We start from the raw sequence: 22,090 nt of genomic DNA, 5'->3' as shown, positions 1-22,090 counted from the left end.
CAAAGCTTTGGCATCCAGGTCACTGAGGTGTATCCTGGAAGTGGAGAAGCCTGGGAAGCCCAGGCTCTGTCCACGCACCCCTCCCTCCTTGCCAGCTGGCCCACCCACACTCTGGCAGAGCCCGTCATGATGCCCGCAGCCTCCCTGGCATGCGCTCACCAGCCTCTCCATCTCCTGCTCCCGAAGCCGCTCTTGGCGCTGCCGCCGGTGGTACTCCAGGAGGTCATCCTCATTGTCACTGATCTCCGTGATGCTGTTTTTCCGCTCCCGGGTGACAGGCACCCGCAGGTCCCCGCTGGAGAGCTTCCTCTGGGCACGGGGGCTCTGGCGGGGTGAAGCCCCAGTCAAGGAGCCCAGACTGTAAGCCGGGCTCAGCCTGCCGCTGAAGCTGCCCTTGCGGGGTGCTAGGGACTCCCCGAGTGTGGGCGAGGGGCTCCGTGTCCTACGGCCCCGGGCCCCCAGCGTCAGGGAGAAGTCCTCTGGTGAAGCCCCGTGGGCTGCCCAGCGCCGGGGGCGGGGGCTCTCTGCCACTTCCCTGGTTAGTTTGGGATCTGGGGCGGTCCGGGCGGGCACGGGGGAGAGAGCCCTGCGGGACAGAGATGGGCTCAAGGGAGGCAGTTCTCTCATGCTGTCCAGGCCCCGCCGGCCTAGGCGGGGGCTCTCTGGAGGCTGCAGGGTGCGTGTGGCTGAGCCATCCGAAAATGTTCGGCTCACCAGCTGGCGTGAGGGGCTGGTGGTCAGCACCCGCTCAGCGCCTGGCGGCTCCCGGAAAGGGCTGGGAGGGCGGTCCTGGAGCGTGCCAATCTTGTTTCGGGGAGCAGGGACTGGCGGCTGGAACTTGGGGCTGCCAGGAATGCTGGTGGGCGGGCCCCGGGCACCGGAAGCCGGGTATTCACTCAGGCTGATCGCCACCATGGGCAGCTGCCCACCCGGCCGTGGGCTCTCGGTGGCTCTGCGGGCTTCGGCCAGAACGGTGGCTGCAGGGCTGTCTGTCAGCAGACCTCGGAGACCAGGGCTGGGAGGCCTCTCGTGACCCCCCTTCCTGCCCAGCCGAGGGCTCTCAGAGGGGCGAGCGCCGCTCGGTCGGGACTTCGGGGGCTGCAGGGCCAGATGGTAGCTGGAGGACCGGGCGGGCACCAGCGGGGGCAGGGAAGGTGCTGGTTCCTGCCCACCGGGTGAGTGGCTGGCACAGCTCCCACTACTGGCTGGCGAGGAGAGTGGAGAGAAGGCCGGAGAAGTGTTCTCATAGCTGGAGCCCACAGACATGGCACCCGGGCTGGTTGGGGGGGACAGCAGGTAGCGCCCGCCATTGGCCATTGGTGAGAGTGGGGACGTTGCGGCAGGCTTCTTGCCAGCAGCTCCAGGCTCCTCTAGCACCAGTGAGTCCATGATTTCCTGCAGGTCTTTCTCAATAGAGCTCACCAGGGAACTGTGGCTGCCACAGGCAGAGGGTCCCCGGGTTGCATGCTGTGGGGTGTGGTTCCCATTCACCAGGCTTTCTGATTCTGTGAAGGGAATGCAAACAGCCTCAGGCCCCATCTTCACCTCCTGGGCCCTAGGGAGTTTTATATACACAAGAGCCAGCGCCCCCCACCTCCTGCGAGCAGGGCGGGACTGCCAAGGCCCTGGAAGAGCAGCCCTGGGTCCTGGGGCCAGCCCTGGGTCCTGGGGCCAGCCCTGCCACTGACTGCTGCTGCAGCACCTTCCCCAAATCGCTTGCCCTTGGTTCCGGCTGTAACATTTTAGGAGTTAGGACAGAGCTGGCAAGAGTACCGGGCACTTTTAGGTTCCTCCCTGTCTTGGTTTCCCCAACCTCCTTGAGCTCTCCATCAGAAAGGGCAGGCACGCATTCTACAAAGAACAGCAGGGCATGCTAGGGAGCGGGCCAGAAGTTCCAGGGGGTCCCCGTTTATTAGGACATTAGCGCCTCCCAACACGCAGTGGAGACCCAGGAAAAACACACACACACACACACATAGCCTCCCAATCAGAGGCAAGGGAGGGGCCTGGCCCTGAAGGCCAGTTCCTGGAAGCCAGGCTGGCCAGCAACTAGATGCAGCTCAGGGCCTCCAATTAGACCATTAAGCCACACCAGCAAGAGCCTGCTTTTGCCCTGCCCCAGCCCTCGTCAACCAACCAGGAGTCTCTGGAACCACTGCCCCAAACAGCTGAGGGAGTAGCATGACAATCTAAAGTAAGGTAAAGCCACCCAGGGAGTGGACTGGGAACCCAAGCTTCTGAGCCCCCAAGGGCCTCGCATACAGGAGGCAGAGGAGAAGGGAAAGCCTCTGCAAGCCTGAGTCTGGTCCAAAATTATGGGGGCTGTGTGGCACCAAGGAAGAGGAGTTGCCATGGATACTGGTGATCCCAGTGACCACCCGTCTTTCTTCATATCCCCAGGCAATCCATTGAAACCACTGATGCCAGCCCACTAGATGTCCCTGACACACGCGTCCACCTGTCCCAGCACCATGATGACCCCTGTTACCCCACAGCCATCTGAATGCCTGTGCAAAGTCTGGGGTGGCAGGCCTATGGGCCGCCTCCTGGTCTGCACCCCACCCCCAAGGCAGCTGGGCTGAGTGGGGGGCTGTGCTGGTTCCCTGGGACAATCACCAGCTCTCCTCTGGGGATCAATAATTCACACACAAAGCGCAGCTGCTCCACTGAGTCACCAGCTGGCATGGCCTGGCCTGGGGGTGGGGCACCAAAGACACGATCGCAAGCAGGTGGGAACCCCCCCAGAGCCTACAGCATCTCAGTCTGACGCTTCCTTCTGCCCCCTCAGGCCGCCCTCAAGGGTGAGGATCCCTGGTGGTGACATAAGAGGGTCAGGGTCCCAGACACTGAGGTGACACCGTCCAGGGCAGTGGGACACAGGCTGGCAGAGGCCCCCCCCATCCCTCAGGCACATGATTCTCCCCAGTTCCAGCCAAGCAGCACTTCTTGGATCTTTCCCCGTGGCCAGACTGCCTGGCACTCTCCCCCAGCGGCCCATGGCAGGTGGCAGCAAGCCCAGATCATGGGTATTGTCTCGCCCTGACACTACAAGTGTGGCTGGAGTGGGCAAGGGGGAGGACTGTCCACGGGGTGCCACCAAACCAGCCACCTGCCCCAACTGGGTACCTACCTGGGCCAGGACCGAATGGGGGGCCAGGGGCCCGGCCCCCTGCCGGGATCATGCTCTTCATCCACTTGGCTTCAGCTGGGTGGTTAAAGCGGAGGAAGGTGGACTGACCCAGGCACAACATGCAGCCTGCAGAGAGAGCACACGCTCAGAGGGGCAGGGCAGGGCTGAGGCAGCCTTTAGCCCGCAGCACCTGCAGGCTCACCCAGGCTCCGAAGAGCCATCCCCACCTGCATTCCCAGCGGCCACATGGTCCACCCCTGACTCAGCCCGTGCCTGAGGCCCCAGCCCAGCTCCACAGCACACGGCCAAATGGAAAGAGCACTGGCTTCTAAGTCCCAGTCCTAAATTTTCTTCATTACCATCTGTGAGATCTTTGGGGAAGGTCACTTCACCTCCCTGAGTCTAATTCTCCCAGTGGAAAAATGAGAACAATACCACTGACTTGCAGAGTTAAGAGACAGTGTATGTCAGTGCTCTGTCAACGGAGAAGGTTCCCCAGAGAACACAGACCCTCACATGCCCCCACCCAACATGGACTCATGATCCATCTATCTGCCACTTGGGTGGAAGGGTCAGTTCAAGAGAAGGCAACTTCTAGGATCACAAACAAGCTCTCAGATAGGAAATGGGGAAATACAGCATGGATCCGTCAGATGCACCGGCCACCCTTTCTGACCATCAAGAGAGACTGCTACCCTCTCTCCCTCTGTCGAAGCATCCTGTGGCCTGACATCGTCCCGCTCCATGGACTCTCCTGCAGTGTAGCCAAGCCTAGGCCAATGGGCCCAGCCTCAGCCAAGCACATTCCCCGGCAGTAGACACAAGCCCAGTCCTGCCCAGGAAGTGCGAGTGCATGGAAGGGGGAGGGCATAGGGGAGTCAGAAAACATAGCTGGGGGCACTGGGAGTGTGCACGGCAACAGGTGTGCCCACAGCACCTAACCCTGTCTGGCAGAGTTCCTCTTTCCGCCACACCAGGGGCTGGAGCGCTTCTGCCTAAGATGCTCTGTTGAGAGAAGCCAGAGACCTGGAGCTCTCTACCACCCACCCTTCCAATCTGTCCACATCCTTGGCCCCTGGCCCCAGGCTCCTGTCTACCCAATCTGCTGCCACTTGGCACCCCAAGCTTCATGCCAGTCTGAGCTAAGACTGGCAGGGAATTCTACATTCCTGGACGCTGAGACAGTTCAACTCAGGCAGGCCACAGGGGCATGGGGCATCCCGGGCCATGTGGGGTTACCTTGGTGGGCCCCCACACTGAGAAGCTCAACAGCCTGTCAGGGGGATCCTAGGTATTGCCATGGATGGGGGGCTAGCAGGCTGAGAAACCCACAGCAGATAACATAGTAGACAAAACCGCCCACTTCGCTGGTATACCCACAGGCCCTCCTAGGCGGGCGGGCACAAACAATTCTAAAGGCTGATGGGTGGTTAGGAAAGGAGGGAGCCTTCCCTGCCAAGCCACCAATCAGAGGAGCTGATCACAGAGTAATTATAACCAGAATAAATATTAGCCAGCCACACCGTCCACCTAATTACAACCACAGCTGTTTCAGACAGAACCCTGCCATTCCCATCCCCCTCCTTCCAGCCATTTAACAAGCCAATTAATGATGAGTTCGCAGGGTCTAGACAGACCCACTCAACCCTAGGTTGACTGGGGGGTGGGTGGGGGCAGAGTGGGGCAGCTCAGGAGCCTGACCACACAGTCCAGACTGGGAAGGACTGGGGAGTCTGGGTGGATTCCAGCCCATCAGTGCCAGGCCCACCCAAGGAGGCTGTAGACAGGTAGAGACCCTAAGCTCTGGCTCCTCTAGCTGTGAGTCCCCTGTCCCTCCTCTGCCCCTCACCCTCCTCTATACAAGGGGTGTGGCCATGCTGCCTCCAGGGCTATAAATAGGTGATGCCAGGCAGCAGAGCTGGATCTGTATTAATAGAGCAGGCAGCAGGGCAGCAGGACTGATTGTAGCCCAGCTCCTGCCCAAATTAACTTTCTATTTGCACTCAGGGGCCCCAGGCATTACCCCTACTCTTGTCCCGTTTCCCCAGGGGCCTGGTCAGCCTGTTTCTGGGAAGAAATCTTCTCTCTGCTCACTCCTGCCCCGCACTGCCAAAGGTCAGCCCACGCAGGAAACCCCAGAACCCCTCTTCATCCAGGCAAAGTTGTGTTCCTGTCCCCCCTCCCCAAAGGGGCTCAGGGTCCAGCTGTGTGCAGGTGGGTAAAGGAGCTGCACATCTGGAGGGGAAGAAACCGGGCCAAGGAGAGGCTGGGTCCTTTCTCTGAGAGATGCACCCTGCACACAAACATACCTACACACTCAGAAACATACAGACGCACTCAGAGACAGCAGACAGGCTCACACACTCAGAGCGACAGTCAACTGCCCTGCTGGCCACACAAACAGAATGAACTGGCCGAAAGGAGGCTGGGTGTGGGGAAGACCAGAGAAAGGGCCTTGGCCCCTTCCATCAGAGACCCCTCTTCGCCGTAAGACAGAATCCCCTAGTCCTAACCAGGAACCCTCTACCCCATGGAGAAGCAGGTCCCACGGAGGGGACCACCGAGCGCGGGTTGGGAAAGATGAAGCCTGCCCCGCTGAGGAGTGGCCCCGATCCCAGACGCCCCACTTGGATATGTTCAGGGCTCTCTCTCTCTCTCTCGCTCTCTCTCTCTCTCTCTGTCTCTCTCTCTCTCACACACACACACACACTCCCGAGTCTCGCAGCCTCAGGCTCCCAAAGTGGGGCTGGGGACCCGATCCCCCTCCTGGCATGCCTCCCCACCCCCTCGACGCCCCTCCCAGCCCGAGCTGCTCCGCGCCGGGCTGCCGGGGCTGCGGCGGCCGGGGGGCTGAGGACTCACCACCGAATTCGGACCTCCGCACGGCTCGCCCCCGCTAGCCCCGGCCCTGCAGGTCCCCGGCCCGCCCCGGGCCTTTGAGGGGGCGGGCCGACCTCCCGCCGCCGGCTCCCGGCTCGGAGCGGCGAGGCAGCGAGGCGGTGAGCAGCCACCAATGCCCGGGGAGGGGCGGGCCGGCCACCGGCGGCGGGGGAAGGGAGCCAGGAGGGAGGGACAAAGGAGAGGAGGAGGGGAAGAGGAAGTGATGGAGCAGCGGAGGGGAGCGGGATGGAGGGCGCGGGGCGGGGCGCGGCGGGGCACGCGCCCACGGAGCCCGCCGGGGTCCCGCAGCCCGGGGCAGGGGCAGGAGTGCTGCGGGGAGGGAGCGTTGGCGAGAGAGGACATAGAGAAGGAAAGGGGAGGGACAGACCCAGAGGCCAGAGGGTGAGGAGCCAGGAGGCAGAAGTGAGGAGATGCGGGGGTCTCACTGAGAGCCCCAGACGCCGGGAAGGGGCCAGGCCAGCCCCCACGTCAGCGTGGGCAGGCTGGCCTCGGCTCCACGTATTAGAGAGACGTCTCAAGCCAGTCAATCCTAAAGGAAATCAACCATGAATGAATATTCATTGGCAGGACTGATGCTGAAGCTCCAGTACTCTGGCCACCTGATGTGAAGAGCTGACTCCCTGGAAAAGACCCCGGTGCTGGAAAAGACTGTGGGCAGGAGGAGAAGGAGGCGACAGAGGATGAGATGGTTGGATGGCGTCACCGACTGGATGGACATGAGTTTGAGCAGACTCTGGGAGATAGTGAAGGACAGGGAATTCTGGCGTGCTGCAGACCGAGGGGTCACAGCCGGACACGACTGAGCGACTGAACAACAGTATATTAGAGAGAAGAGTGAAAGTCCCAGGAATCCAGCCAGGTCACTGGGTCCAGCTCTGGCCCTCAGTCTGCCACTGTGACAAGGCTGTGCTCTGGGAACAGTCTTGAGTCTAGCGCCTGTCTCCACGCTATACACCTCTTCCTCTACCCCACCCCCGTCCCCCACCCCCACTCCCCACACTGACAGCAGTTCACCTCACCTCATGACCCAAACTGGACCCAGGCACTGCCTCTTCCAAGCCAGCCCATTTCCTTGGGTTCCAGAAGCCAACTCACCCCTTCCCAACCACAACCAAGTGTGCAAAGAGCTCCAGCAAAGAGCTCACCCACCCCAAGGAGGTACCTATCCATCTGGAAAGAGTGCCACCCACCCCTGGAGCCCCACCATGCTGAGGCTCTGGGCCAGGCAAGCAACCACCACCCAGCCTCAGTCCCAGGAAATTCCTCACATTCCAGGACCTGGCCTCTGGACACCAGAACCGTAAGGAACACGCTGTGTTCTCTCAGATGTCCTCTGTACACTCAGAGCTCACACCCCCCCACACATTTTCTCTCAAATACACACCAACACCTGCTCAGCCAGACACCACTCAACTGTGCACGCTCTGTCTGAATCACACAGAACACCCCAGTTAATGTGTCTCATACATATTTATTCTCCAGCACACAACCCCTCAGACACCAGCCCTCTTGGTTCCACACTCACTCAGGCATAGCCTTCCACTCAGTCTTGGAGAGACTCTGAAATCAAAAGTCCACCTCCTGGGACTTGCCTGGGTTCAATCCCTGGTCAGTTCAGTTCAGTTCAGTCGCTCAGTCGTGTCCAACTCTTTGCGACCCCATGAATCGCAGCACGCCGGGCCTCCCTGTTCATCACCATCTCCCGGAGTTCACTCAGACTCGCGTCCATCGAGTCAGTGATGCCATCCAGCCATCTCATCCTCTGTCGTCTCCTTCTCCTCCTGCCCCCAATCCCTCCCAGCATCAGAGTCTTTTCCAATGAGTCAACTCTTCTCATGAGGTGGCCAAAGTACTGGAGTTTCAGCTTCAGCATCATTCCCTCCAAAGAAATCCCAGGGTTGATCTCCTATATTCCACATGCAGCAACTAAAACCTGGAATAGCCACATAGATAAATATTTAAAAAATACTTTTATTTGACTGTACCAGGTGTTAGTTGCAGCACACCAGATCTAGGTCCCTGACCAGGGATCACACCCCAGACCCCTACATTGGGAGCAGAGAGTTTTAGCCACCAGACCATGAGGGAAGTCCCAGTAAAGAAATATTTTTAAAAAGCCATTTCCTTCCATAACTTAAAAAAAAGTCAACCTCCTTAGAGAAACAATCAAACAATTTTTCCACCCTCGCTGAACACCTACCCACACTGCCATACTACACGCACACTCACACACGCGTGCGCGCACATGCATGCACACACTCACATGTGCACAGGCAGTTCATTCCCCTTCTGAAGGAAAAAGGAAAACCATATAGGGTCAAATGCAAAATAGGGGGAGGCTTAAAAAAACCTCCTCAGGAAATGTGATTCATCGGTCTGGAAACTGTGACGGCCAGCTGGACAGACCCAGACAGACACAGAGGACACTGCCAGGGGGAAACAGGGCAGGAGGCAGGCACACAGAAGTGGGGAGCTAGGAGCTTTTGCTTTTTCTCTCCCTCCTTTGAGCTTTATTAGTCGAGATCTTTATCAGTCTCATCACAGAGGACAGTCTGTGGGAGGCTTCCCTCCTATTTCACGGAAGGACTAACTGACAGCTGGGTGGAAGAGGAAGCGGTTCATCGTCCTGGATCCCAGAGGGAGGCAGCTGTATTACTCAGGAATCCTGGCTCCCAGAAGCCCCTATCCACCAGCAAGGGGCCTGGGGAGCAAAGGAGACTCGGAGGAGGCTCAGAGGCAGGGGCTGGCAGCGAATGGCTCCGAGAGGGTAGGGGACCTTCTGTCTAGACAGCCTGGGCCCCACGCTGCGTGGCTTTCTGGGTCCTTCCCTACTGGGTCCCCTCCCGGATCTTTCATGTGGTCTGGCACTGTGGTCTCAGGGTGGGGCAGCCTTGACCCAGATTGAGATTCCTCCTCATTTCCTTGGTCGTATTCCCAGCTCTGTAGAAAGAGGGCCGCCTGGGACATCCCAAGGTACCTGGGGACAAGACTGGAAGCAGGATCTTCCTGGTTCCCTCCCATCAGGGCCCCATGGCCAGAGCTTTCACTCAAGTTGGCGTTGGCATCTGTTTTCTGCCTGCTTCTCCCCGACCCCGCCCCTGGCCCAGACATATTCCTGCTCAAAGAGCCTGTCACTGCCACTCTGCTCGTTATGACGTGTGCCTCTCCAAGTTGCCTATGGCTGGGCACAGTGCCCAGAATGATGCAGCCAGGGACCGGCCCAGCCAGAGAGGGCTCCTTGTTATTTCTAGGGTAGTCCTCTGGTTTTTCAGAGGGGCCCCCCCTGACCAAGGCTGGATCAGGGAACAAGACAGGGAAAATGGTTCTCTTGCACATATGCCCACAGATAGGCCAGTGGTCAGTGAGTTCTCCTATCTTCACGGAGCACACCTGTGGACAGTTTGGTACCACCAGCCCTGAGTTCACCCTGCCTCCCACTTGAACACTCTGATCCATAAACACAGGGAAAGATACAAACACAGAGATACACAAGTCCAGAGTCACAAACACATCCAGAGATACATAAACACACTCCAGTTACACAGTTACAGAGATAGCACTTGCACCCCCGAGCCACCCAGTTTCCAGGGAAACGTACTCCCAAGAATGTCCGGAGTGGGGCCAGGCAGGGCTGGGCTTGATGCCTTGCTCCAGAGATGAGACAAGGAAACCCTCAGCTCCTGGAGCCCAGGGGAGGGGTAGTGCTGGGGAGAAGAACACCCGTTCCTTTGTGCCTCTGCCTACCCCTCCCCAGGCTGCCAAGCTTCAGAGACAGGCTAGCCTAGACAAGGCGGCTATGGGGTGGGAGGCAGGGAAAGGGAAGGGGGTTTAGGGTCAGGAGAGAGTGGGAGGGTACATACTTGGCAGGGTGGGCTTCTGGCTAGGGAAGAGTTGAGGGTCACTTGGGCCACAGGAAATGCCTGAGAATTCCATCTCAGCCCAGGCCCTCCCTCTTCCCACGGAGCTAAGTGCTGCCCTGGAAAGACTGGGCAGAAGAGACCTGCAGAGCATGGGTTCCTCCACCCTGCTCACAACACACAGGAGCAGAGCGTTCTTGCCCAGGAACATGAGGGATTTGGGGGTGGGCTCTTTCTCCAGCCTTCTCTGAACTCTGCCCCTGCCTCTCCTTGCTGCTCTGCTGTCTCACTCTCATGTACCCAAATCTTGGGGAAGATGCTGTCTTTGAAATGGAAGAGGACAGTCTGCAGCCAGATGGCAGCACAGCCAAAGCCCCAATTTATGGGGAGCAGGGGTGTCCCTCCTTAGCTGGAGTCAGATAAGAGGGAGAGATAACAGGCCCTCTGGAAGAGACGAGGGCCTGTTTGCTGCTGCTGATGGAGTCAGCTGTCCCCTCATATCACACACCCAAGGGCAGGTCTTCTGGGTTAGCCTTGAAGGAGGAGACCCCAAGGGGTGTGAAGAGCAGGAGAGAGGGAAAAGTGGAGTGAGTGGGATTTCCACTGCCAAGGAGCTTCTTGCCAGTAAGAGGTGTGAGTGTGCTTGGTGGCTCAGACATGTATGACTCTTTGCGACCCTGTGGACTGTAGCCCAGCAAGCTTCTCCGTCCATGGGATTTCTCAGGCAAGAATACTAGAATGGGCTGCCATTTCCTCCTCCAAGGGATCTTCCTGACCCAGGGATGGAAGCCACGTCTCCAGTGTCTCTTGCATTGGCAGGCAGATATTCTTTACCACTGAGGCATCTGGGAAGCCCAGTAAGAGGTAAGAGTCCCCAGAAAACACTGCCAGGACATTGGTCCTCCTACTTAGAGCCAGGCTTAGTCCAAAGCTCCTGTCCTTTATGGCTACCCAAGCCCACTTTTCACATCCCCCTAATATGATGCTTCACTATATACACTGATGCCCAGGGCAAATACACCTGGTCTATCAGAGTGCTACCTGGGCCAAGCCCTTCTTTACCTGCCTCGTCACCATAGTAACTGGAGGCCCAGTTTTTAGAGCTCCCATATACCACACAGAGACCTGTTCCTTTGGGAAACAGGGTGGTAAAGACATTCCTGACCCAGACGCTGTTGTCAACAGTGTTTTAACAGGAGTGAGCATGTCCTCGGATTTTTTTGCCCTTGTCCCATCCCCATTGTCCTGCTCTTCCAACCTCAACGGCTTTTTAGAACACTTCCCTCTTGACATTGTGGAACCATGCCATTGTTCCCCTTGCTGCTCCTCCAGCTCTTCTTGCCTAACAACCATTAGCAACCGCTGCACAGCTCCCTGTGTCCTCCAGAGCAGGCAGTGGAACCTCTTCTCTCTCTTCCCACTACAGTGTGAGAGGTAGGGTGGGACAACCAGAGAAAAGCCGGTCTAGATGCTGGCAGGGGTTTTGAAACGCACCTGATCCAGATGCACCTGAGCACCCCACCCCCAACTTGGCCACTCAGGCAGTTACCATGGCAACCAAAACAGCAGGCTTCCCCTGCACCTGTCACGCACAAGCTTTTAAACAGCGGCTCCCTGGCTTCAGGGCTGTCAGACCTTACCCTGAGTGAGCCGAGTGGGCTGCCGGACCGGGAGCCCATCAATAGTGCAGGCATTGCCGCAGGGGTAGAGGGTGAGGGTGCCCCGCAGGTTCTCGATGTAGCAGTGCTCTGGAGCCAGGCCTGGGCCCTGCAGTGAGATGTCCCTGGCTGCAGAGCCAATCACGGTCCTCCCTGAAGACAGGAGGCAACTGTCAGAGTCCGGTCCAGGCTGCAGAGGCAGGGAGGGGCTGGGAGGGCCACGGTGGGACTCGACTGCCACCTCCTACTCTGGGGAGAATCACCGCCTGCCCCATGGGGCCCCTGAGTCTGGTGGAGACAGTGAGGGGTATAAGCCCGTCTCGGCCCCAGAAACAGGAAGGCCCAGAGGACACCGAGGATCCGCAAACTTAGTAGGAGCTTCTTCTGCAGAAGTCCCTCAGTCCCTCCAGGCTCTCCTCCCCAGGACCTTTCTCTCCTTCCCTACCCTCCCCCATCTTTTCTTCCAGCTCTCCCTCCCCACTCCTGTCCCTCCCTTCTGCCACCTGCAACCCTTGCCCTCCTCACACCCCCTCTCTCCTGGTCCCTGGAGGGAGAGAGCTCCTGGACTGGTATTTGGAGAATGTGGGGAATGTAGTATCACCCGGGCAACAAGTGCAGCCAGGAGAGGAGACAGGAAGGGCAGAAGCTGCAAGGTGGAGGGGGCTGTGCCAGGGCCTAACTCAGAGGTCTGCCCCATGCCCATCTTGCCCATCTCTCCAGCTCCACCAGCACCTTCTCCCTGGCCAGACATGGCCCTGGAGCAGAGCCCCCTTTCTTCTTGGCCACACTGGTTGCCAAGAGCCATGAGCTCTCCTATTTCAGGGCTCTCCTCCTGATTTCTAAGCTGATCTTTGATCCTGGTCATGGAGCCAGAATTAGTCTGGGGAGGCACAGACAAGGGAAGCAAGCTAGGGAGCGGGGGTGGGGGGGCGGTGGGCATTGTGACATGGCCTCCTATTTTGGGGAGTTGAACACTGCCAGCAGGTAGCAAGAGGGGCCCCCGCATGCCTGGATTTCCAAGCAGGAATGTCTGTAAGGATGGAGGGGTGGCAAGTGGGGCGCACCCCAGACTCACCTTCCTCCAGTGGCAGAAGGGTAATGGCCGTGCTGAGCCGCCCGCTGCCCAGGCTCACCAGATGGGGTTTGTCCGTCTGCACTTTCAGCCCTTTGCCTGTTTCGATCAGGTCCAAGGGTCCTTTCTGCAGGTGGTGGAGGTAGGGGATGAGCATCATGAGAGAGTCCAGGCTTACCACCCTAGTCCCAGTCACACGAGCTCTCTCTCCAGCACCTGCCCTCTCTAAAGGGCTCTGTAGGTGTAGAAAGGTTTAACACAAAATCTTGTGCAGAGCAGTATTCCGTTAAATTGTAATTAGACCTGAATCTAGGCCACTAACTCGTCCCACTGGATTTATCTCAAGTCTTGGTTTAACTGCCCCTTTTGTCTATTAGGACAGACACAAGGAGAAAGTAAGGAGAACTGGGAGGTGCTTGCTAAGAGTTGGGGGGGAGGTTGCTATAGAGGGGACCAATCAAGACTTATCCCTGTAGACTTGTCCATGGCAATCCACTTGGCCACGGCTTGCCCCTGTTAAACTGAATTACACGAGAGGGCAGGGCGGAAGCAGATAAACAGCTTCGAGTCAATCTGTAAACCACTTCCTGACTTTCAAAGGGTATTTTCTGGGTGAACCAATTAACCTAATTCAGCTAAAGACTTAGCTGTGGGGACCTGGGGACGAGCATGGAGGTAGCGTGGCTCTCATTCTTGAGCTGGGACCACAGGGAGGGAGAGGAGCTGACCTGTCCCCACCAGACCTCCCTCTTGCCCCATGGCCCTGACCTTTCTCACCTGCACTAGGCCCGGGGTCTTACATCCAGGGCCCACCTGGTTCCTATTGAGAGTGTCCATGTTCCTGGGGCCCCAGAGCTCCTGTGGACACAGCAGAAAACAGGTGAGGCAGGGATGCCGGGGCAGAAAGGGGCAAGGAGTGGGTTCTGCAGCAGCGTTCTCAGGGCGGGGGCAATGGCACCGCGGCTCGCAGCAAGCTCCTGCTAAGGAGACCTGGAGGCAGTTCAGGAGCTTGGAGGTCGATGGGGGCCGTGGAGGGGGGAAGAGGGGCGGTGCCACGTCTTCAGCCACAACACAGGTCAGTGTGGATGCTACCCCACCACACCAGCCCTGACCCCTCCCCGGAAAAGTCCTATAGGGCCCAGACCATATGCTGTTCTCTCTTGCCTCTGACAGCCAGGACCCAGGCCTTGGCAGTTGAGGACCCTCGGGCATCTGAAGCCACAAGAAGGTGGGGAAAATCTACCTTAGAGAGGAAAGCTAGCTCAAGGTGGCCCCTCCAGGGACACTGGTAGACAGGGGACCCCAGGCAGGTGGCAGGGCTGAGTGGGCACTCTCTTCCACAGCCTCTCCCCTTTTCTTTCCCCAGGGGTCTTAGAAGGATGTTTTCTTAAAGGAGACATAAGGGGGAAATGCCACAATTCCTGCCATCTCTGTTTCAATTCCTGCATCCTCTCCTCCCCAGAAAGCATCTTAACCACTCCCTCCCTCCACAATCAGGAAAAATAAAAAATAAAAACCCCCAGTGGTGACTAACACTGAAAATATAGGACTCTTGGGTTCTCAACCTAATCTGGTATCGTAGGGAGCTGAGGTCCTTAGAACCAGAGGTAAAATAGACTCCAGAGCTCCAGAGCCTTCCCCTCCATGGATCACAGTTTTGGTACCTAAGAACTGTGAGGAAGGAGCTTTGTGTACTAATATGTGCCTATGTGCCCATCCCTTGGTCAGCTCACTGAGGTGAGAAACATCCTATTGACTGCTGAAATGTTACTGGGGAAGCTGAAGAGAGTGTGACCAAAGGGAGGGAGGGAGACCCAGGAAGGCAGGATTCCCTTCCACTTTCTCTTCCAGCCATCTTCTAAGAGACTGAGAGAGGAAGTGGGGGCAGGAGCCAGCACTCCAAGGAGTGTCTGACCCTGGCAGTGGGGCCTAAAGGCCTTAGCAATAGTGTTACTAATTTTACCCTCCCAGCTTCCACCCTTCCGGACCTGGACTGCATCATCTCCGTCACCATTTCCACCCAAGCTGGAGGAAGAGAAGCTGGAACAGGGCCTGAGGCCCTCCCCAAGGCTGCCTGGGAAGAGGGAAGGCAAAGGCCGTTAACCTACACCAAGGCTCAAGCCAGCCTGGCACCTCCCCAGGAGATCTGGCCAGGGGGAGGAATTTCCAGGGACAAAGATGGCTGTACTGCTTCTTTCAACTCAGGGAAGTCCTTCAGCTTTCTGAGGGAGGGGAGGCAAGAGAGTGGGTTAGGGATATAAGTGTATATAAAAGAGAGGGTAAGAAAAAACAATGAACAATGGTGAAGGAAAGGCATCACTGGGTAACAGAAAGAGCTTTAGACTGGGATGCAAGAGCCTTAAATTCTAATTGTGACTTTCTTATTTATTAGCTGAGAGACCTTGGACATGTTATTTAACTTCTCTGAGTGTCAATTCGTTCTCTATAAAACTGGAATAATGATTTATATTTAAAAAGAAGATTGTCTGGATTACTGCTTGCCTGGGGCTAGGTGTGGAATGGGTGAACCCATTAGACCTGTCAGAGGGACCATCTAATGGGCTATAAATGGGCAGATTTGGGGGGCATGATAGAAACGTTCTAAAACTTATTTGTGATGATGGTTTGCCCAGATCTGTAAATACACTAAAAATCATTGAATGTATACTTAAGTGAATTTATGGTATGAACATCATACCTCAATAAAACTACTAGTTAGTTGTGTTTTTTTTTTAGGATGAATGTCTTAGAGATTCAGAAAGTGAAAGGTGCTCAGTCCTGTTCGACTCTTTGCAACCCCATGGACTATACAGTCCATGGAATTCTCCAGGCAAGAATACTGGAGTGGGTGAAGTGAAGTGAAATGAAGTCACTCAGTCGTGTCCCACGACTCTGCGACACCATAGACTGTAGCCTACCAGGTTTCTCCATCCATTGGATTTTGCAAGCAAGAGTATTGGAGTGGGTTGCCATTTCCTTCTCCAGGGGATCTTCCCAACCCAGGGATGGAACCCAGGTCTCCAGCATGGCATGCGGATTCCTTACCAGCTGAGCCACAAGGAAAGCGCTAGAGATTCAGGTATTATATCAAATGACACTCTGTGAAGTGCAAAGCACTGTAAATATGCCAATTACTAGTATGAGCTTCCTGAACTTAAGTCACTTCACTTTTCTGGGCTTCAGTTTCTTCATCTGTCAAGGTTGTCATCATCACTCTGTGAGGGAGCAATGAGTGTGTTCATTTATTTACACCAAGGATTTCAAGTGGCGATAAAGCCTGTAAAGGAATGAGGTTGATGGGGGAAAAGAGTGATTGGAGGAGAGGAGAGAAGGGAATAAGGTGAAAGAACAGGAAGAGATAAGGAGAGAAGTGTAGGGAGAAACGGAGAAGATAAGAAAAGATGTAGAGGCAAGGAGGCGCGAAGCCGTGGCTCCAGGTCCGAAACTCAATCCAGGTGGAGTGGAGATACACCAGACCAAGGCGTTCCAGCCCGCGGGCGGTGCTCTGACCCAAGGGCTGCACCGCGGCCCGGAGAGCCGCCACCGGGAGGCGCCCTCTCTTCCCGCCGCTCCCCGGCGGGGAGAGCCAAGCGGGCTGCGCCGGGGCGCCCCCCAGCGGCCCCAGCGACCGACCTGCTTCCGTCCCACCTGGCTGCCCACTGCCCGGGGCTGTAATTATCCCCATCCCACTCACCCCTCCGGCCTCCGCCGCTGTCCTGGGAAACCCCGCCCGCCCGCTGCCAAAAAAAGGCCCCTGCGGTGCGTGTCCGGCTCTCTGGGAGGAGGGACTGGGGAAGCGCCGCCGTCAGCCCAGGCGCTCGGTAGCGGTCTCCCACTGCGAGCTGAGACGTCCAAGCGCCTCCTCGGGCGCAAGGTGGCCGAGGCCTGGGTGTCTAGAGAGTCCCGTGTAGACGAGGCCGGGGCTCCGGCAGGTGACCCCGCGCCGGGCCCTGCGGCCTCCCGGCCCAGCACGAACGCCCGGGCATCCAGGCCAGCGGGGATCCCCTGCCCTACCTGGACCCCAGCTCTCTGACCGCATGGGGCTCTGAGTTACCGCTTCAGGGGACTCGGTCGGTCCCTTAACGAGGGGCGCGGGAGGCCCTGGCGAGCGACTGGAAAGGTCCAGAACCAACAGGGATTGGAGGAAGTCCAGCCTCCAAATCGGGCCCCAGAAGAAAGGCCGGAGGCCGGCCCAGGAGCGAGAGCGGTCCCCTGCAGCCCGGGCGTCGCACGGCCCAAGAGCGAGGCCGAGTTGGGATCCTTTCGGCGCGCGTCTGCCCTCGAGCAAGGGCCGCTGGCAGAGGAAGGGGCTGGGAAGTGAAGGAAACTGAGGCCGGGAGCCCAGCGGGCGCGGAGCCGGAGCCGGGCAGGGGCCGGACGTAGGGGACAGGACGCAGAGAACTTGACTGTGAGTCGCTCAGTCGCTCAGTCGCTCAGACTGTGTGTCCGATTCTGCGATCCCATGGACTGTAGCCCATCATGCTCCTCTGTCTACAGGACTTTCCAGGCAAGAATACTGGAGTGGGTTTCCATTTCTTCCTCCAGGGGATCTTCCCGACCCGGGATCGAACCCGCGTCTCTTAACATCTCTTGCATTGGCAGGCAGGTTCTTTACCACTAGCGCCACCTGGGAAGCCCTCAGAGAACCTTAGGAGATGGAAAATCGGGGGTCTGCGGAGGGGTGGGACGGGAGGGAAGATTAAGGGTTTGGAGAGGAAAAATAAAAGAGGGAGACTGAAGAGTGAGGGAAAAGGAGGGCTGCGGAGAGAAGACTGAGGGCAGAGGGTGGGGAGGAAGGGAAGAAGGTGGGAAACAGGATGGAGTCCAGGGGACGCAGGGGAGGCGGAGTGGGGGAGGAGAGACAGGGACCGAGAAGGAGAACGACTCGGGGTCGAAGGAGATGGGGGAGACTGGGGACAGACGAGTGCTCAAGGTAAGGGGGTGACGGTCCGGGGGAACAGTCGAAGGTACCCCGGGCCTTGGAGGAGGAGACCGGCGTGGGGACGGGAGGTGAGGCTCTGGAGTGAAAGAGGGTCTGGAGGGCTGGCCTGGGGACCCAGCTCTGGACAGAGACTGTAGGCGGGCAGCCGGGGCTGGAGCAAGCGGTGGGACGAGGCGCGAGTGTAGTTTGGGGCTGTGATTTTATCCGTGTGTGGAGTGCCTCCGCACGGAGGGCTCCCTGCTGCCCCTCGCCGCCCTCCCCAGGGCCGCCAGGTGGGACAAGGCCGCAGTGTTGGGCCGCCCCGCCCGCCGCTGACGCCGGACAAGCGGCCTTTCTTTGGCCGGGCCGGGAGAAGGGGCCGCTTGTTTGCGCGGTCCGGGAAAGGCGCGGCCCCCAGACACCGCCGGCTCCCCGCGGGCGGCTGCGGGAGGGGGCCGCGCGCGTAGCATTCGTGTGTGCGGACTGAGTGTGTGATGGGCGTGAGCGGCAGGTGGGTGTGTGAATCGCGGGCTGCGTGTGCGCGGGGGCCGCAGGTGTGGATGTGGGCTTCCTGCGAGGGCGGCGGGTGCTTGGCGTGCGTGCGGAGTCGGTAGAGGTCTAGGTGTGTGTTGGGCCCCACACGTGTCACGGCGGAGAGACGGGCGTGTCCGCGTGGCGTGCGCTGTGGGAAGGGTGCGTGGGTAATGCCGGGTGGGGCGCCAAGTGTGTCTGCGCGTGGGATGCCTGACGTGGTGGGGGAGGTTGTGTTTGTGTGTAACCGGCCCGATGAGTCAGTCCCCGGAGCCTCCGGGACGACTGAGCTAACGGGCCCAGAATGCAGCTCCGCCCCGGCGCCCTGGGTCCCCCGCCGGCCCAGTCTCCGCTCGCGCGCGCCTCGGCGGAAGCGTCCGTGGAAGCCTCGGCAATCCCGCGGCCCCTCCCAGTCCCCCCCCCCCCCGCCCCGGCCCGCGCGCTTCCCCTTCCCCGAGGAGCCCGGATGACCTGGCTCAGCCGGGGTACGGGGGAACTCCGCAAGGGATTCGAATCTGGACTATGCGGGCGTGGCAAGGGCCGGAGACTCACGGCTCCCACGGTCCGCCCTCCAGCCTCCGGGACCCCTAAAGACGCGGGGCCCTGGCAGGGCCCAAGAGGCCCCAGAGGTGCCACCCATCCCCTGAACACACCCAGCGGTCCCTTCCGGACAGCACTGCCTCCGAGCCCGACTCCGCGTCCCTTTCCTGTCCCATCAAGGCGGCCCAGCCCGGGACGGGAGCTGAGATGCCCCCAGGGGACCCCGCTGTCCTGGCGCAGGGCTCTCAGTCCTTCTGTCGGCGGGAGAAGGGAGGTGTGGGGAGCAGGCGGACGAGACCCCACGAGTGTCGCCCAGTCGCCCGCAGGAAAGTCCTGGGACAAGTATCCGCGTTCCCCCCGGGGCGGCGGGCGGCGGTGGGGGGGCGGAGCGCAAGGGCCCCCTCTGGCGGCGGCGCCGGCAGCGGCTCGGGAGGGCAGGAGCAAGCCGCTCCCGGGAGAGCAGCGGAGCCCGCTCAGCACAAGGCCCCCCGTGTCCCTACACACTCACCTGCGGCGCCCCTCTTCCACGACCGGTTTCTTCCGGGATCTTCCAGCCCAGAGCTGGTCTGAGGGCTCTTGCCAGGTCCCCGGGACTTCCTCTTATCCCGTCCCAGCCGCGCAGCGAGCGGGACCCGCAGGCGTAGCGGGAGGGAGCGCCTTCACCTCGAGGGGAGAGGGGCACACCGGGTCTTTTGCCCAGCTCGGCAGCCGCGGCCCCAGGCTTCGAAGGACACTCTTGCTTTTCCCTGGAAGCCCGCTGAGTAGGAGGAGAGCAAGTGGGTCCCGCCTTCCTATCCACCCCCCCCCCCCCGGTGCCCCCCCCCCGCCCCCCGGCCCCGTCCGCCTGGCCAGCCAGAGGAGACGCCCTTGTGGACTGGAGCCCAAGGTCCCCCCACCCAGGCTTTCCCATAGCAGCACCTCCCCCCACGCCTGCACAGCGCGCGCTTTGTTCATCTCTGCAGCTGGGCTCTCCACCACCACCACCGAGTGCGCACCCCTGGCCCCACTCGCCCTCCCCTCCGGACTCTCCTGGACCACCCTCCACCCCTAGGCCTTAAGGCTCTTCTGAGGGTGTTTTCCCGTTTTTCTGTAGTCCGCCCCCTACTCTTTTTTTCACTTTAGACGCCTGAATCCTCTATCAGCTCCCAGTGAACTTCATGGTCGCAGCCGTACAACATATTCTTAACATCTCCGAATATCTGCTGAAGGTATCCAGGTCTATCTACCCTCTGTCGCCCCTTCTCATCCTACTCCAAGCCCCTCCGCCAGGATGAGCTGTAAATGGAGTTAATAACCGTCCAGATAGGGCATCACAGATATTTCTAAAGATACGCATAAAAAAGGCATGGTAAAATGCCACGCAAACTGTAGAGCATAGGAAAACGAATGGAATTATCATCTTGCCCCCGTGTCGGTCCACCCCCACCACAACGCCCGGGATTTCAATTGGGAGGCAAACTGGTGCTCAAACTGCTTGAGCACAGCATCCTGTAGCAGTTTGGGTCTCTGTAGGAGTAAGGGTTTTATAAGGAAGAAGTGGGTGGGGAGGACCTGAAAACCTTAGAGAAGCCTGGCAACTGACCCTGGGAGAAAGTAATTCTCCTTTTCAACCACCACCCGAAATCCAAGCTGACAGCCGATCCTTATCTTGTAAAGCCAGCTCTTGCCCCAGGAGACTGATGGAGGACCTAGGGATATGAACTCAGCTAGACTGGACCTTTTAAACCTGCACTGGAGGGACCCCTGAGACTCTTCCTTCCTGAAGGATACGAAGCAGAAAGCCCCCAAGGCTGTGACATTCCAATGAGCAGAGGACAGCAGAAAGTAATTTGTCCTCTTTGGGTGGACAAATCCTGTTCTGATTCAGTGCTTTTACTGTGCATCCTCCCTGTTTAACCCAGGAACAGCAGGAGGCTGAACTGCAGGAACCTTTGGTCACTCATTGACAGGGCCAGCACTAGCAGGGGGACCCTCCCCACGGCCAGCTGGAGGCTGGAACCAACGGGACTAGAAGCAGGAAGGGGTGGTTGGCTTTTTGCAGCTACCTGCTATAGCTAACAGAGGTCAAACTATCAGGCTTCAGCGTGTGCCATGGGTATCAGGAAGCCCCAGGATCTGTCCGGGGGTGGGGGAGCAGTGTTGAGAGTGGAAGCCTCTTATTCTTTCTTCATACCGTTTGAGGATCATAAAAGCATTTTAACTCTGACCGTCTTTCATGAAGCAGATCACAACAGTAATTTTCAGGCTATTCTGTTAAATAAAAAGAAAAGGAAACAAACCCCAAACTTGTTGTCTTATGTGCCAAGACCCAGCATTTGAGGGAAGAGGCTCAGATTGGGGTGCCTCACAGACTTTTCACTTAACTGTGCTTCATAAATCCAACTCTTCCTTACTGTCTTGGTTAGGATGAATTTGGGGGAATAATCAAGCCTGCCACGGAGGCAGCTGATGCTAAAGCAGGGGGTGAAATATCACCCAACTGCTGTCCTCCCAGCCCAGCAGTCCACTGAGCCCATGACAAAGGCTCTGTGCAGTGTGTCCTTGCTCCCGCTGTGTCGGGGCCCTGTGTTCCCACAGTTAGAGCACTCAGGGGACTTCAGACCTACCATCACCCCCTCCACCCCCACCCTGCTCCACATCTGGAGCCCATCAAAAAGACTCAGTGCTCTCGCAGAGTTACGCAAGAGGTCGAGCAGCTGGAAGCTCAGAAAGGGGGAGGAAGAGAGAAGAAAGCAGAAAACAGCTTTCCAAGCATGCTTCAGACTTTCCGAGGTGGAAGCAGGGGGAGAGGGCAAAGGCTGGGTGTGGAAGGAAGAGTGGATTTTTGAAGGCCCTCTGCACTTGGTTATGAATGTCAGGAGTGGATTTCCACACCCACCCTGTCCTAGCCACAGCACATTTCCCAGCTGTCCCTCCTCTCAAATTGTACTCCCTCCAGCCTCAGAAAGAGGTGATTATTGCTCATTACAGCAAGCAATCCCTGTGGATACACACCCTACCCCAGGAAGCTATCCCTTCTGGAGTCTCTGGATCCTGAACTCAGGCATCATTAGTGTAGGTGTGGCACCAATGATGCCAAGTAACTAACTCCTCACTGCATCCAACTTGGGGAGAAACTTCAAACCTTTCTTCAGTCGCTGAAAAGAGCAGCAGCTCTCTTCTCAGCCTGTTTTTGAAATTATGCAATCCACACTTCTATTCACAGTTAAGATACTTCCAAGCTGAATGGAAATTTTGTATAGGATGGAAGACTAGACTTGTCTGCCTTCTGTGGCTCTGGACCTTCCTATGAGCAGAAATGAACAAGGATTCATTCCGGCAAAAAATGGGAAACAAGACCTATTTCCATTTCTCTCAGGGCTTTGAATTTGTAACACTTCTTTCCCAAACAGCACATCAACCTGATCACAGAATTACACCTATGGGAACTTCCCTAACCCCTGCCCTATGAACAGCAAGGCAAAAAACTTTCCTTTCTGG

General features: G+C 58.0%; 1 protein-coding gene across 10 annotated transcripts in view; it reads right to left on the bottom strand.

Moving 5' to 3' along the window:
* PHLDB1 (pleckstrin homology like domain family B member 1) overlaps window positions 1–19,378 on the bottom strand; it is a 49,062-nt gene extending 29,684 nt beyond the window's left edge. For all 10 annotated transcript variants that reach the window (XM_040258118.1, XM_040258120.1, XM_040258121.1 and 7 more), the window contains exons 1-6: window positions 19,119–19,378; window positions 13,396–13,476; window positions 12,622–12,745; window positions 11,529–11,699; window positions 3,131–3,256; window positions 160–1,505 (exon numbers count right to left, since the gene is read on the bottom strand). In XM_040258118.1, coding sequence (XP_040114052.1) covers window positions 160–1,505; window positions 3,131–3,256; window positions 11,529–11,699; window positions 12,622–12,745; window positions 13,396–13,455 — 1,827 coding nt within the window. In that variant the 5' untranslated portion in view covers window positions 13,456–13,476; window positions 19,119–19,378. The remainder of the gene's footprint in view (window positions 1–159; window positions 1,506–3,130; window positions 3,257–11,528; window positions 11,700–12,621; window positions 12,746–13,395; window positions 13,477–19,118) is intronic.
* Between the last annotated feature and the right edge of the window lie 2,712 nt (window positions 19,379–22,090).

Source organism: Oryx dammah, unplaced genomic scaffold (genome assembly GCF_014754425.2).
Source record: "Oryx dammah isolate SB20612 unplaced genomic scaffold, SCBI_Odam_1.1 HiC_scaffold_17, whole genome shotgun sequence".
NCBI classification, from domain to species: domain Eukaryota; kingdom Metazoa; phylum Chordata; class Mammalia; order Artiodactyla; family Bovidae; genus Oryx; species Oryx dammah.
This window is presented reverse-complemented; position numbering and strand designations above follow the sequence as displayed.